This window comes from Augochlora pura, chromosome 11 (genome assembly GCF_028453695.1).
Source record: "Augochlora pura isolate Apur16 chromosome 11, APUR_v2.2.1, whole genome shotgun sequence".
Taxonomy (NCBI): domain Eukaryota; kingdom Metazoa; phylum Arthropoda; class Insecta; order Hymenoptera; family Halictidae; genus Augochlora; species Augochlora pura.
This window is the reverse complement of record NC_135782.1, coordinates 9,206,191-9,220,394: the sequence shown is the minus strand read 5'-3', so window position 1 is coordinate 9,220,394 and position 14,204 is coordinate 9,206,191. Positions and strand designations below refer to the sequence as shown.

General features: G+C 29.7%; 4 protein-coding genes across 15 annotated transcripts; 2 read left to right on the top strand and 2 right to left on the bottom strand.

The window, feature by feature from the left end:
* Positions 1-2,830: 2,830 nt before the first annotated feature.
* LOC144476808 (uncharacterized) lies at positions 2,831-4,545 on the bottom strand. 2 transcript variants are annotated; one of them, XM_078194060.1, is made up of 2 exons: positions 4,264-4,545; positions 2,831-4,006 (listed from the first exon to the last, which is right to left on the bottom strand). In XM_078194060.1, exon 2 carries the CDS (start codon positions 3,813-3,815, stop codon positions 3,282-3,284), a length of 534 nt encoding a protein of 177 aa, XP_078050186.1. In that variant the 5' UTR covers positions 3,816-4,006; positions 4,264-4,545; the 3' UTR covers positions 2,831-3,281. The 2 variants fall into 2 exon arrangements, with proteins under 2 accessions (XP_078050186.1, XP_078050187.1); XM_078194061.1 differs by having other exon boundaries at positions 4,309-4,545.
* A 63-nt stretch (positions 4,546-4,608) lies between these two features.
* On the top strand, positions 4,609-8,755 carry LOC144476807 (prenylcysteine oxidase 1). 11 transcript variants are annotated; one of them, XM_078194049.1, is made up of 10 exons: positions 4,609-4,716; positions 5,336-5,639; positions 5,792-5,967; positions 6,343-6,520; positions 6,619-6,825; positions 6,895-7,036; positions 7,120-7,423; positions 7,724-7,847; positions 7,917-8,266; positions 8,341-8,755. In XM_078194049.1, exons 3-10 carry the CDS (start codon positions 5,941-5,943, stop codon positions 8,599-8,601), a joined length of 1,593 nt encoding a protein of 530 aa, XP_078050175.1. In that variant the 5' UTR covers positions 4,609-4,716; positions 5,336-5,639; positions 5,792-5,940; the 3' UTR covers positions 8,602-8,755. The 11 variants fall into 11 exon arrangements, with proteins under 11 accessions (XP_078050175.1, XP_078050184.1, XP_078050179.1 ...); XM_078194058.1 differs by lacking the exon at positions 4,609-4,716 and having other exon boundaries at positions 4,921-5,639; positions 5,792-5,835; positions 6,343-6,423; positions 6,485-6,520; XM_078194053.1 differs by lacking the exon at positions 4,609-4,716 and having other exon boundaries at positions 4,921-5,639; positions 6,343-6,423; positions 6,485-6,520.
* Positions 8,756-9,052: 297 nt separating this feature from the next.
* Positions 9,053-11,008, top strand: LOC144477365 (solute carrier family 35 member E2A). The gene is made up of 5 exons (XM_078195080.1): positions 9,053-9,738; positions 9,820-10,071; positions 10,276-10,462; positions 10,548-10,751; positions 10,829-11,008. Exons 1-5 carry the CDS (start codon positions 9,474-9,476, stop codon positions 11,001-11,003), a joined length of 1,083 nt encoding a protein of 360 aa, XP_078051206.1. The 5' UTR covers positions 9,053-9,473; the 3' UTR covers positions 11,004-11,008.
* Positions 11,000-14,195, bottom strand: Cth (Cystathionine gamma-lyase). The gene is made up of 9 exons (XM_078195079.1): positions 14,073-14,195; positions 13,705-13,879; positions 13,404-13,539; positions 12,863-13,150; positions 12,648-12,782; positions 12,442-12,577; positions 12,209-12,361; positions 11,904-12,069; positions 11,000-11,825 (listed from the first exon to the last, which is right to left on the bottom strand). Exons 3-9 carry the CDS (start codon positions 13,536-13,538, stop codon positions 11,675-11,677), a joined length of 1,164 nt encoding a protein of 387 aa, XP_078051205.1. The 5' UTR covers position 13,539; positions 13,705-13,879; positions 14,073-14,195; the 3' UTR covers positions 11,000-11,674.
* Between the last annotated feature and the right edge of the window lie 9 nt (positions 14,196-14,204).

Below are 14,204 nucleotides of genomic sequence, written 5' to 3'. Positions count from 1 at the left end.
TTAATTCACATAATGTAAACAAGATATTTTTCTAAATTTACTTGTTTATAAAGTAAGCAGAAAGAAGTATGTAAAAACGTTTTTCGTCTGAGGTGCAAGTGACAATGTGAACTTTGCAGAATATAACTTATACATAGATTTCATTCAGTACTTGAATCTATTTCTTTTAACGATATTATACTTCGAAAATTTATTTTGTATTAAATTTTTAAAAACGATTGATTATATTTCATAGTTAGCAATTAATTTTTCAAAACTACGTATACTTACTCAATTCAAAAATAGTACACATGAAATATAAGCTCCATTCTGCAAACAAAATACCAAACATTATACTTGCACTAATACATTTTCTGTTAGAGTATTCCAACTTTATTCATGGGTTAAATTGAGTTCGTAGAAAGTGATAGTACTTCTACACTTATGTAAATAACGAAAATTTAATGTAAATACATGATACGTACTATTTAGAGATCTCTGAAATGAACACTATGCAGGCTATTCTATTTGAGCTAACTATTTTTAATACTCTGATTCATTGGATCTTTGTTAACACGTGAATGTCCTTAACAGTATATTTTACTATACATTTTCCTATAGTAATTGTGTATATACTGGCTATGCATCTAAATATCGTAATTCGGTTTGAAAAAGAAATCGAAACGTTTACATTATTTAAATCAAAACGTAAATGAATTTACGTGTTTCCTAATTACACGAACAAATTATTTCATTAGTTAGCTAAGTGAGAGTAGCCTTTTTAAATCGTGTAATGTCCAATTTCCATCATTTACAGAACAATTAATTGTTTGATTTGTTTATAATTTTAATTGTTAATTCTAAAAGTTTATGGTTTTTAAGAATTTTAAATGAAATGATCATACTTGTACACGTGAAATTTTGAAAAGAATCATAATAGATATATACCATTGAATATTGTAATATATTCTAGCTATCTATTGAATGTTATGCAAATTACTATACAAAAACGTTTTCTACTGATATAGATGGTATAGTTCATTATAAATCACTAAAATATATTTTGTTCTGAACAGTTGATATGTTAAGTATACATCTGTCAGTAATGTTAACTATATTACTAGATCACAAAAAGAAAAAAATTATTCAAGGAAGGATATGCTAAAGCAATAATTAATATCTATGAGGCTTATTTTATAAAATTATATATATTTCAAACGTTTTTGTATATTTCTTATTGGTACAAAATTTTAGAAAAAGTTTTATGCATAGAAATATTTTATTTATAAACAAAATTTCTGCATTGATGGAAATTGGGTAAATAATGCTATCAATTACGCACAATAGTGCATACCAAGGGAAAGTGTAGGTCAACATAATCCAAGTTATTGTACATAACACTATATACATAATTCTTTATTTAGGATACATACAATATGTATGTATGCAAAAACAAACTATGTACATTATAAACATCTGCTATATGGATAGGATACAGATAGTATTTTCTGCTGTCAATTCTTCAACTAAGACTGTGATTTTTAAATATACTAATGGCTAGGTAGATACGATACATATTGATTGAATATGGTAAAATAAAAATAAAAGAAATATTCAAGAAATAGGCGTTTTTAATGTTTCTATCTAGTATGTACTATTTCAGAGGTATGAAATTATAACTCTTGTTATCATTTAAATAATATGCTATTAGAATGCCCCTTATAATAACAAATTTATATCATCTATTAGTATATCACTAATAGTAAATTTTACAGAACATTAATTTTTACTCATAATTATGGTAAACAAATTAGACAAATTGAGGACCTTATTGTTAAAATTAAAATAAACTATTGTATAAGTCTTACAGCAATAGTTATTATTTATAATTGTCAATTTTTAATAACAATATGATTTTATACCAGAGTATAATTATTAATAATTATATAACCTAAGAATTTCATCATAAAATTATTTAATATCATTATAAATACAATATTAGTAATATAAAATAGTGTATGCTCATCCATTGGAACTTATGAAACTTATTATTTCCGCATTACAATAATTTTGCTAGGAAATATCGGTTTTAGGAATTTATCGGTTAACTATATTGGTCAGACGTAAATGAATCGGATAAAACCGTATCTTTTAATATATTTAAAATTATTTAATACTACATACATAGTGTAAGTAAGTAGTACGTAGTGAAAAATAACTTTTAAAATTACTGCAAAATGGAATGTTATATATACATAGAATATAAAACATATGTAGGTTTATTTACCTACATTTAGGATATGTATAATGATACTGTAAATACAGTATTGCCTCATTATATGTATTGCGTCATGCCAGGGGTAAAGGGTTCAAAAATTTAAGGTAAGATACAGAAACTGCTTTTCTCTAATTGGTTGACGCCGCTTCACAGCTAAGCATTGCTGCCTTTACAGTTTTAGGCAAAAAGAGAAAGTAGCGAGTGAGCAAGAGAGCACATCACCAGCCCCACTACAAGCGGAACCAGTCACACCAATGTAGCTTGTCTCTATTTATCTCGCGGTCTCACTCTTTTCGCGCATTCGCACACCTGGTGCTCCATCTGAAACACGCGGCGCGATATTAGATTTGTAATTTTCGCCTCGTAGAATTATTGACCGCTTTTACCAGCGAATTTCCAAATGATCCTCAATTCACATTGGTATATGTTTCGAATGTATGTGTTTTTAAACAATATTTCGACAAGTTTTCAGATTAATACTACGGATGTAAGTAAAAAATGATGTGTATTATCATGTATATCATTATATTTATGCATTAGTCACTGTACTCGCTGCAGTAGTATAGTAGTAGTAGTAGTAGTAGTAGCATTTGGTCTGGCTTTGCCGCTCAACGATCGGCACAGATGGGCATATCTGTGACTCGCAATAGCGTTGCGAAATAATCATGCGTTGTTTTCGTTCATTTTGAAGAAAGATCAAAATTAGCATATTTAACATCATTAATTGTTTAAAGCATAGTGTTTCTTATCAAATAATCACGATCTAATTTGATTGACATACACAGTAGCTTCGAAGCTAGCGGACAGTGGGGTAATTTCCCATTTTCCTGGCCAAAACCTCAAATTTTATTTCTAATGTATAAAAATCGGTTCTTTTATGTTTTTTTATACTTACACATATAAATAATGAAAAAGACAATGTAATAGATCGGGAAAGGGACTGAAAAACACGAGAAAGGCACACTTACAAGTGATGAAGCTTTCTTATTATTACCCATATTAAAGTTATATACATATAAAACTATTAATCCGAGTTGCAATCGCTATTTTCTCTGTTAGAGGGTGGATATGGTGGATAGGAACGAATTTTGGCTTCCCGAACTGTTTCATAATTAGGCAAAATGTCATTGTTGCTTTCGTTTAGTATGTTTCTTATCGTATTATACTGATGCCTAGATAATTTAGCTTCTACTATCATCGAAAGAGCTTTATCAACAGATAATCGGGTCACAGGTTTCGAGTTGAGTGCTGAAACGTAACGCTTAGCTTCTGCAGGGCTTTCTCCAAGATTCTTAACTATTTTCGCTCCACTATTATCGTTAGAAGAACGAAGATTCATTTGTGCAGCATATAAAAGTTGTGAAGCACTATTTTCTTTACGAAGCTCTTCAGTTTTCCGACGCTTTCTGCGTTCACTAGCTGCATCGAAATTTGTCGAAGGCCGACCACCTTGATTTAGTTTAATTTTTTGACACAAAGGCATTGATATGGTACCTGATAACCATATTTCATGTCTTTTAAAGAAATATTCATTATTGCGTGAACACGCTTGCCACATGGTTCTGAATTTGTAAAATAATTTTGATAATTTCGGAAGTGCGTCAGAATGAATGCGAACTACGCCGTTATTATTTTCCTGCAATTGTTCTTCTACATGTCGTACTTGCTCCCGTATATCTTTTTTCAAATAGTCATGTACTATTATAAATAATTCCTTTTTTGATAAAATTATTTTTTTTTTGCGAGATGCTAAAATAGAAATAAGAATTAAAAAGTTTCGGTATAGGTTATGCTGCATGTTATACAAACACCCTGGGTCAATGATTACAAAAATGCATATAATTTCAAGATTAGCAACTATTAGCAATCAATCATTACATTTTTAGAATCACATTAGTCAATACTAATATAGAAATAAAAACAGTTATGGGATATTATGAGATTGATAAGTATTTTATACATTGAAAATTGATTATCGTGTAAAAATGTCATTTCTGAGGCCCTACCTCAAAAATAGTATAAATTGCATATTAAAAATAGAAAAAAATTACTTTGAGGATAGAAAAATATTGTACATATCACCAGGTATCGAATTCATGTCTTCTATTTATTTTTGGACTTTTAGATAATGCGATAGAAATAGTGCAAATGTATGAAAATCTAACTCTATTCCTTCTGAGCTTTATAACCTCAAATGAATATTTACTATTGTTAGGTTATACAACTATTCGTGCAGAGTGAAGCTGGCAGCATTTCATGCTCACATTCATTTTTGACCTGAAACTTTCATTTATTCTGCCAAATTCACAAATTCTACTTTTGTGGTTTTCGCCATGAAATCACGAAATTTCCCCAGCGTGATAGCGTTGCGAATAAATACAATCGCGTTTCGAGTTAAAAAATTTTGTAGATTTTTAAAATAGGGAGAAAGACGCTGTGGGAGAAGTGTCCAACCTGTCGTGAGTATGAGTGTCACTTTGGATCCTTATTCCAATTGTTAAAGCGCTGAATATTGAGATTTACGAGGCTCTGAAACTTGCCCAAGTATTATTCGCGTCTCGTCACCCTTAACCCTTAGGGCTGTATGGACGCATATATGCGTTTGACGAAAGTTGCCGTTGTGGCCGAAGGATGCAGATATGCGTTTACTCTAAGTAAGCGCTAGCCGCGCGCCGTCCCTACGGACTGTTTCGGCCGGAAGTATTTAGAGCCCTAAGGGTTAAGCAGAGCCTTCTGCTCTTACTCGCTCTTGATTCTCGCTTTGAAAGAATCAGAACCTTCTACTCTGATTCATTTTGGTTCCCGTCGATCGGAGACCTCTTCTTTGATCCATTTTTGGTCCGTAACAATTACTCGATATATACGTGCGAGCGATCTAGTTAATAATTGCGAGCATTAGTTAGTTAAGAATCGTCATTGTAAGAAAAGGAACCATGGCGAATACAGACTTCGTTCTAACTATTTTAGCTTTTATATTGAAAATGTTGAAAAGATATAGCATTCATATTCATATTCGTGATGGGTGGTGATATACCGCTGGTGAAAAATACAAGTCGAATATCGCGCCGAATGTTTCAGATGTAGCACCAGGCAAACGGATGCGCGAAAAGAGTGAGACCACAAACACGGATGAATGAGTCGTCCTAGGTTTCTCGTCCATATGAAAACTCACACATAGAGCCTGTTACCTTCGTTCTGTCTCCCTCGATCATTTCCTATCCTCTACTTAAACCAAATACACGAAGCTGGATGCGCATTAAAATAGTAGGTGATAAAAAACGCAATATGGGTACCTGAATACCTATCGGTTATGTCATAGGTTCAATTGAAGTCACTAGCCCCACCATAAACATAATATGAAATCCAACATAGATCTGCAACTGTATGTACTCATAAATAATGTATATACTGTACATATGATTACAAAAACTCTACAATATGTAATTCTTATTTTCCTATCGAATGTACAATGATAGCTTTTAATATTCAAATATTATTAATATTTTAATATTTAAAGTTCATAATGTGTTTTAGATCCTGATTTATTTCATCAAGATAGGAATAAAATATTTTTATTGGTAAATACACATACTTTGGAATGTGTACATATATTTAGACCTACATATGTATGTTATTACAAACGCAGCATACATATTTATACAGAAATGCGAATATAATGAACTATGTACGCATTGGCCTGGACTGCGTATGTATGTATAGTAATGAACCACGGATAAAAATCTGTGTTATACATACACCTCCCAATTTGTACTTGCAAGTCATATAATTTTAAATGTGCATATTGTATTTAGAAATCTCTGACGACCTCTAATATTTACAAATTTACGTAGATGTAATAAATGATTTTTTTCCTAATTGTAAATATACTCATTTAAAGTTACATCTCTCTGAGTTATATGATAAGTATTGATATAGTATCGTTAAAGTTCTAATTAAAAATTTTACAATTTTCGGTAATTGATTATGTATATATGCACGTACTGACATGTTTTATCATTAAGCAAATTAACATACAAATGCATTGATATATTACTTCAATACACATGAAACCATAATCTCAACAGATTTGCCAAATATGTAATAAGATAAGCAATCACAGTAGATGTACCAGTCTCATCCAGAATTTTCAATTTTCGGAAGACCAAGTAATAAGACTGCAAAATATGGAAGTTCGAATTATTTTTTCATTTATATTACTTTTTAAAGGAGGACTTTCGGTTGAACATTGTAAACCTGATATAGGTAAGCAAAAGACATAATCTTTCAAATATATAATTTTGTTAACATTTAAAATAAACAATTCCAATGATGTAAATTAATAACTGCTAAAATATTTTTAGCAATTATTGGTGGAGGCATCGGAGGAGCATCTTGTTGTCATTTTCTCACAGAATTATTTGAAAGTAATGTTAATATTGACTTGTATGAAGCAAAAACTATTGGTGGACGATTAACTACAATACAAATTGATGATAATGAATTCGAAGCTGGTGGTGCAATTATACATCCTCAAAATAAATACATGCAAAAATTTGTTAAATTACTTGGTATATTCTAAATATAATATAATTGTATAATCAATTTTTATTATCTTCATAATTGAATTGTTTCTTTAGGCTTAGAACATAGACCAACTGGTGATAATAAAGCTGGTATTTGGAATGGCAATGAATTTGTGTTTGAAGAAAGCAATTGGGAAGTGCTATCCTTTGCAAAGCTACTTTATAGATATGGTATTCAGCCATTCAGCCTTAATAGGTTTCTGCATATTACTAAAAACATTTTCAAAAATATACTGATTAATATTATGATAATTGCTAATTCTAATTTATTTCTAACAGGTATGTGCAGTCTATATTAAATGATTTTGCAAAGATATATGATCTACAGGCTGCTGGAAAGTCTTTTGAAAATGTTACTGGCTTATTGTCAGCCATGAATAATGAATTTCCAAAATTATTACAAATATCTATAAAACGCCATCTTTTAAATTTGGGTTATTCAGATCAAATGATAGATGAACTTGTCAAATCAACACTAGTTGTAAATTATGGACAAACTACTGATGTCCATAGCTTTGTTGGATCTGTATCTATAGCTGGAGCAGGTTTCAATTTGTGGTCTGTAAAAGGAGGAAATAAAAAGGTTCTTTTTTAATGAAAAAGTATACTTTTAAGTAATAATATAATGAGCTAATAAAACCAGTGAAATTATGAATAGAGATTCTGATCTAGTCATCAATCAAAATTATTATTACGATAAGAAATAATTTTTCTTTCAAATAAATGAGAACAATTTTTTAAATACAAAAATGATTTTTGTCTTAAAGATTTTAGCAAAAGTCTTCACAAATCAGCAAGAAAACTTTATTTATGATTCATTTAGTGTTTACTATTTTATTATATTTTTACTTCTAAGTATTTCTAAGGTGCTGTAATATTTTAGGTACCCGAGCATTTAATATATAGAAACAAGAATGTGCATATTGTACCTTCTTATGTTGTAAAAATTGTCAATGCCCCAAAAGAAAATGGTAGACAATCATATGAAGTGCACTATCATAGTAAAGGTATAGTATATCAACAATTATCTAATAACACTCCTATTGTATCTTATTACCTAATGACTTTTATTGTAGATAGTACAATCATGATGAAATCAACATATGACATTGTAATTATCGCAACCCCACTTACCAGTGATCAACAATATCCTATTATTTTTGAAGGATTTCCAAATAGCGATTTCTATGGTGCAGAGAAATATCATAAAACTGTAGCTACCTTTGTTAAAGCAGACTTGAAACCACATTATTTTGGCTCAACAGAAGAAATAGATATCATTCTTAGTTGTAATCCGAATAAAACAATAGTTAGTTCTATAGGTAGATTGAATTCAGTAGAAGGTATACTGAAAAATAGTAGAGTTTGGAAAATTTTTAGTAATGCACCTTTAAAATCAGGAGTTCTGAATGAAATGTTTTCAAATGTATGATACTTATGAAAATTTAATACAAAGTTAAAATAATGTGTATAGAAATATTTTAGTAATTTTCTTTACAGATAGATGAAATTAAAGAAATTTCATGGAAGGCTTATCCTGAGTATTCAACATACGTTCATGAAGCAAAATTTAAATTGCACAATGCACTTTATCATGTCAATGCTATTGAATGGGCAGCCAGTGCTATGGAAATGAGTGCTATAAGTGGCAGAAATGCAGCAATTTTATCACATAAAGATTTCTCTGAGATATGCTATCACCATGAGATTAATAAAATGCAACATGATGTACCTGAAAATACGCCATCCATTGAATTGTAAAAATAAAAAATAACATTGTTAAATGTTTGACTTAGATACTTTACTTTTATAACTACTTTAATAAAGTTATGATAAAGACATATAAAAAGTTTAATGAAAAATCAACTTTTTTGGGAATACAAAAGCCTTAAACAGTAATTTTATACACAACTATAAGATACGCATTTAAGTGTAACATATCTTTTTTGTTTTATTATTAATAAAAATAAATATAGTGAAAATAATTTTGATATGAGTAATTTACTGGAATTATATCGAATAGAGTTTCAATTTATTATTTACTAAAAGTTAACAGTGAACAATTAACAATTCAGATTTTTTGCGTGATAGTCAACGATTGTCAATCAACAATAAATATGTGTGCATGCAAACTGTCAACACATTTGTGGACGGAAAGCGTTTGTACACACATGCAGTATATATACATATGTATGTACACTACAGACATATGCATACATATGTGAACATATGAATATAACCGATTCCAAGCTGCTCCAAACGAGCTGGCAAAAATGTGATAACAGTGAAACTACATTATGGTTCGTCAAATAAATGACTCTGTATCAGTATTATCAATAGATTATTACAAGGTCATTTATAAAAACCTGCCATGCCAACACTGTAACTGCTACTGTGAATCTAAAAATCTTAAAACATAACCTGCAGTGAATCTCCAGAGTCGTTAGACGAATGTCAATCTCCTCGGCCGATCTTACTGACGTGATGAAAACATAAACCGAAGATGTGATCTCACTGGCACATACAGCATTCGTCATAGGCGACGTACATGTATATGTGTATATTTACGTGCATTAAACGTAGTAATATTTTATTTGAAAGTAAGGTGTAATGCACCCTTTATCTATGGTGTAATGGAAAATCATTCTGTTCGTATAAACTATACGCTAACACCCCACGATACTGAACAACCATTAATACATGATAATCAAGCCATACAACTTAAAGAGCACAATAAAAAATCGGAAGAAATAATTGTACATACAAATAAAACAAAAGGTGGTTTGTTTAACTCCAGGGCACTGATATTTGTAGCATTATGGTTCTTCTTCAGTGGGTGTACTTTATTCTTAAACAAATATATATTGTCTTATATGGAAGGAAATCTTACAATTTTGGGTAAATAAATTAATATAGGATCTTTTTTAGAATTTTTAGATTAGAAAACTAAATATAGGATCGTTTCTATTATTTATACAGGTGCCTGTCAAATGTTAATGACAGCTATATGTGGTTTTATACAAATGTATTTCCCATGTGGAATGTATAGAACAAGATCCAGATTAACAAAACCAGCAGGTTTTTATAAACACATGATCTTGGTCGGATGTACAAGATTCACAACAGTAGTATTAGGACTGGTATCACTTAATTATGTAGCAGTGAGTTTTACGGAAACTATTAAAAGTAGTGCGCCAATTTTTACCGTCCTTATTAGCAGATATTTATTAGGTAAGGGTCACTGAAATAGTGCCTTATATTATCTTACTTCATTTTTCATTATTGTCCACAGTTTGTCATATATATTTCATTTATATGGTGTTTATTAATTTGAAATTTCATATATTAGTAAATATTTATTTATAATGAAACACTATTAATAATGTATTAATTTGTTCTAATTGATTATTAATGATTTTAACACTTTATTTATAGGAGAACATACAGGGTTATATGTGAATTTATCTTTAATTCCTGTAATGGGTGGTCTAGCTCTGTGTTCAGTGAATGAAATCAGTTTTGATGTCAGAGGATTTATTGCTGTTATGGCCACAAATGTAACAGAATGTTTGCAAAATGTTTACTCCAAAATGTTAATTAGTGGCAATAACTTTAGGTACACGTAAGTATTGTATTGATTATTTATACAATATCTTCAATCATAGTAGTTTCTACATATAAATTTAACTTACTGTTTGAAATTGCAGTCCTGCAGAGTTACAGTTTTATACCAGTTTAGCATCAATTGTGGTGCAAGTACCAGTGTCAATTTTACTACTAGATTTACCAACACTCGAGCATTCCTTAAGTTTTAAATTATTCACAGCCTATCTTCTTAATGGAGTGTTCTTCCACTTTCAAAGTATCACTGCATATGCATTAATGGATTATGTTAGTCCTGTGACACACAGGTATGGTATTTAATTTTATATTAACTATATAAGTAAAATATTGAATTTCAAAACAATAAATTATATGTCTTTTGTAGTGTGGCCAATACAGCAAAGAGAGCTTCTTTAATTTGGGTCTCTGTATTGTTATTTAACAATCCGGTAACTAGATTATCGGCTATGGGAACATGTTTGGTAATAGCAGGAGTATTACTGTATAGTCGAGCACAAAAATACGATGGATTGAACAAAGAAAAATTACGACACAGTTAAAGATTAATTTTTTATTAATAGAGTTCTAAAGTTTACAAGAATTTATATTTGATTAAAATATGTCTTTCTATCAAATACATTATATCACACAAGGAATTCAAACAACAAATTCAGTGTGAAAATTAGCGGGAATATGTTTGACATTCTAGATACGTTTTATAATATTGAAAGCTTTAATTGAGGATATACCACGGTACAACTTAACGAGTTCATAAAAAATTACTTTAAACATCGAATACTTGTAAAAATAGAAATTTGAATATTGCATAATCTAGAATTTACCATTTATGTATCTGTTGGAATCTCTTTCGTTGCGTATATAAAAATATGATTTTTTAGAAAACTAGTTCACGTTGTAATTGAGCAATATTACAATATTCAGTTATTTGTTTAATATTAGAGTTATTAAACAAGTTCATAAAATTGGCTCAACATTTTTGGTATATTATTGTTTACAATTCTTTCTCTATTTTATATGTAGGTATAACAAATTTTTTATAAATGCATTGAGAAAATAAATTATGTCTATGTATAAAGGAACTGTATTGTACTATACAATCCACATTTCTTTCTTACGAATTATCCATGCAATCATTTTGGAATGTTATCATTTGGATAACAATAAATTTTCGTTAAAATATAATAATTTTGTAATATCAAATTTTGTTGTTTTAATTAATTTGACAAGCTTTAAGAGCTTGATCTAGATCATCGATAAGATCGCTTTCTGTTTCAAGACCAACAGATAAACGAATTAATTGATCAGTAATACCCAATTCAGCTCTTATTTCTTCAGGAATAGAGGCATGCGTCATGACGGATCTATTAAAGAAATTTCATATGAAACATTCTACATAATTAGATATATAATAGATGTTAATATAATTAGTATTTACTCACGGTAATTCGGCAAGGGATTCAAAACCACCGAGTGATTCTGCCAATGTAAAGATTTTCAACGATTGTAAAAATTTCTTAGAATCACCTTTAAGATAGAATGAAATTATTCCACTGTGACCAGTTGTTTGTTTAAGACTAATTAAGTGTTGTGGATGTGATGGAAAATCTGAAATTAAATTAAAGTGGTATGTATTATGTAATATAATAATGAAGAAATTCCATTATATAACAAGTTTGAACAAAATTATACCTTTAGCAAAGAAAATGTAGTAAGATGCTTTGTGATAAGAAAGTTAAATACTTACGTGGATGAATTACTTTCTCTACACAAGGATGTGAGTCTAAATATTTTGCAACAGCTAATCCATTTTTCATATGTTGCTGCATTCTGAGTTCTAATGTTTTTAGACTGCGATTAACCAAGGAACAGTCGAAAGGCGATGGCACTATACCTAAAGCTAAAATAATTAATTTTAAAATAGTTAATTTAAAATAAATGAAAGCAGTTCAATCTATAAATCATATAATGTAAATTCACCATTTTGTAAAAACCGAAGTCTTTCTGCAATATCGTCTCTCCTAGTTATTGCTGCACCCATGCATACATCTGCATGTCCATTCATGTACTTTGTTAAAGAATACACTACAATATCTGCACCAAATTCTAAAGGTTTCTACAACAAGAATATATGTAGTAGATTGTACATAAAGAAATTTCAATACTGAATGAAAAATATTACACACCTGGAAATAACATGTTAGAAAAGTATTGTCTACAACTACAATAATCTCTGGATATTTAGTTTTTATTAACTCACATACAGCTTTGAGATCAACAACATAAAGTAAAGGATTTGTAGGAGTCTCCAACCAAAGCATCTAAAAAATAATGTACACAAACAAATAATGAAACATTTGGTTACAATATATTTTTTATTCAGATTGAAAATTTTAAGTACTTTTGTATTTGGTTTAATGGCAGCTGTAATCTTGTTTATATCAGTTGCATCCACAAATGTTATTTCAACATCATGTGTACTTAAACATCTTCGGAAATAACGGTTTGTTCCACCATAAACATCATTTCCAGATATAAGATGATCTCCTGCTTTTAATAACGAACATAATCCTGTTGTAGCACCTAAACCAGATGCAAATGCAAATCCATGCTTTCCATTTTCTAGAGCAGCTAAACAAGTTTCTAAAACATCTCTTGTAGGATTTCCACTTCTAGTATAATCGTAACCCTAGAACAATTACATACTAATGAAAAATGATGAAAACATGTTTTAATTTTTCATATTGGTAAGTAAATATAATTTGAATTATACTATGTACTTAATTCAATCATTAATTTTTTGTTACATGCTCTTATATTAATAGCAAAAATATTAAATTTCATGAAGTGTAACGATATAATGATATTTTGTAAAGTAAAATATGTTAGTTTATTATACGATTATTACTATGACAATTGATTCCTGTGTGAATGGAACTTACTCTATGTTGTCCAGGACCATCTTGACGGAAAGTTGTAGACATTACAATAGGAGGTACTACTGAACAATGTGTCCATTGTAATGGATCTTGTCCAACATGAATAGCTTTTGTTGCAAAACCTTCTTCCTTTGACATTCTGTCAAAAATGATGAAATATCGTAATCATAATTACAAATAATATCACTTAGTTAATATTGAATATAAATTTATTTATATTTAATTATTTTATATGGTGTTTCTTTGAATACAAATGCATATAAAAAATATAACAGATAATTCAGAAATAATAAATTATACATACTTAGAGTATTAGCAACAGATCACGTTTTAACAACGCTAACAGTCCGGCGTGGTCCAGTGGATTGCGCACGGCACTGACAGTCCTCTTTATATTATAAGCATATATGTGTGTATGTACAGTGTCTCTGCACACATATGCATGTACCACATTTATAGCGTAGAGAACGCCAAAATATCTGTTTTGGTGACATATATCTTTAAATTACATCACAATATGTAATAATTTTTATTTTAAATAATATTGAATGACAGTGTTTGACAACAGGTGAAAGAAATTCAAGCAATAACAATCTAAGACGACAAACAAAATTAAATGATTGCTCTTATGGCTTTGTTTTTAAGCTAGGAGAATTAAAAATTAAAACCAACCAATAGCGACGTGTTATGTGTTGTAAGTATGTAGTAATCGGTTTTGTGTCTTTCTCTTTGGTATAGCAAGTTTGTATATTAATACATACATACAATTCGTACCTGCTCTCTTAATCGAACTCGTGCGCTACT

Excerpts from the sequence above, each read along its gene's own strand:
- LOC144476808 (XM_078194060.1), bottom strand. The coding sequence starts at position 3,815 with ATGTGGCAAGCGTGTTCACGCAATAATGAATATTTCTTTAAAAGACAT.
- LOC144476807 (XM_078194049.1), top strand. The coding sequence starts at position 5,941 with ATGTACGCATTGGCCTGGACTGCGTAT. Across the intron at positions 5,968-6,342 it reads CATTGGCCTGGACTGCGTAT|ATTTGCCAAATATGTAATAA; the intron begins GTATGTATAGTA and ends TAATCTCAACAG. Across the intron at positions 8,267-8,340 it reads TGAATGAAATGTTTTCAAAT|ATAGATGAAATTAAAGAAAT; the intron begins GTATGATACTTA and ends TTTTCTTTACAG.
- LOC144477365 (XM_078195080.1), top strand. The coding sequence starts at position 9,474 with ATGGAAAATCATTCTGTTCGTATAAACTATACGCTAACACCCCACGAT. Across the intron at positions 10,072-10,275 it reads TATTAGCAGATATTTATTAG|GAGAACATACAGGGTTATAT; the intron begins GTAAGGGTCACT and ends CTTTATTTATAG. Across the intron at positions 10,463-10,547 it reads GGCAATAACTTTAGGTACAC|TCCTGCAGAGTTACAGTTTT; the intron begins GTAAGTATTGTA and ends TTGAAATTGCAG.
- Cth (XM_078195079.1), bottom strand. The coding sequence starts at position 13,538 with ATGTCAAAGGAAGAAGGTTTTGCAACAAAAGCTATTCATGTTGGACAA. Across the intron at positions 12,578-12,647 it reads TTCTAACATGTTATTTCCAG|AAACCTTTAGAATTTGGTGC; the intron begins GTGTGTAATATT and ends TTCTTGTTGTAG. Across the intron at positions 12,070-12,208 it reads AGAGAAAGTAATTCATCCAC|ATTTTCCATCACATCCACAA; the intron begins GTAAGTATTTAA and ends ATTTAATTTCAG.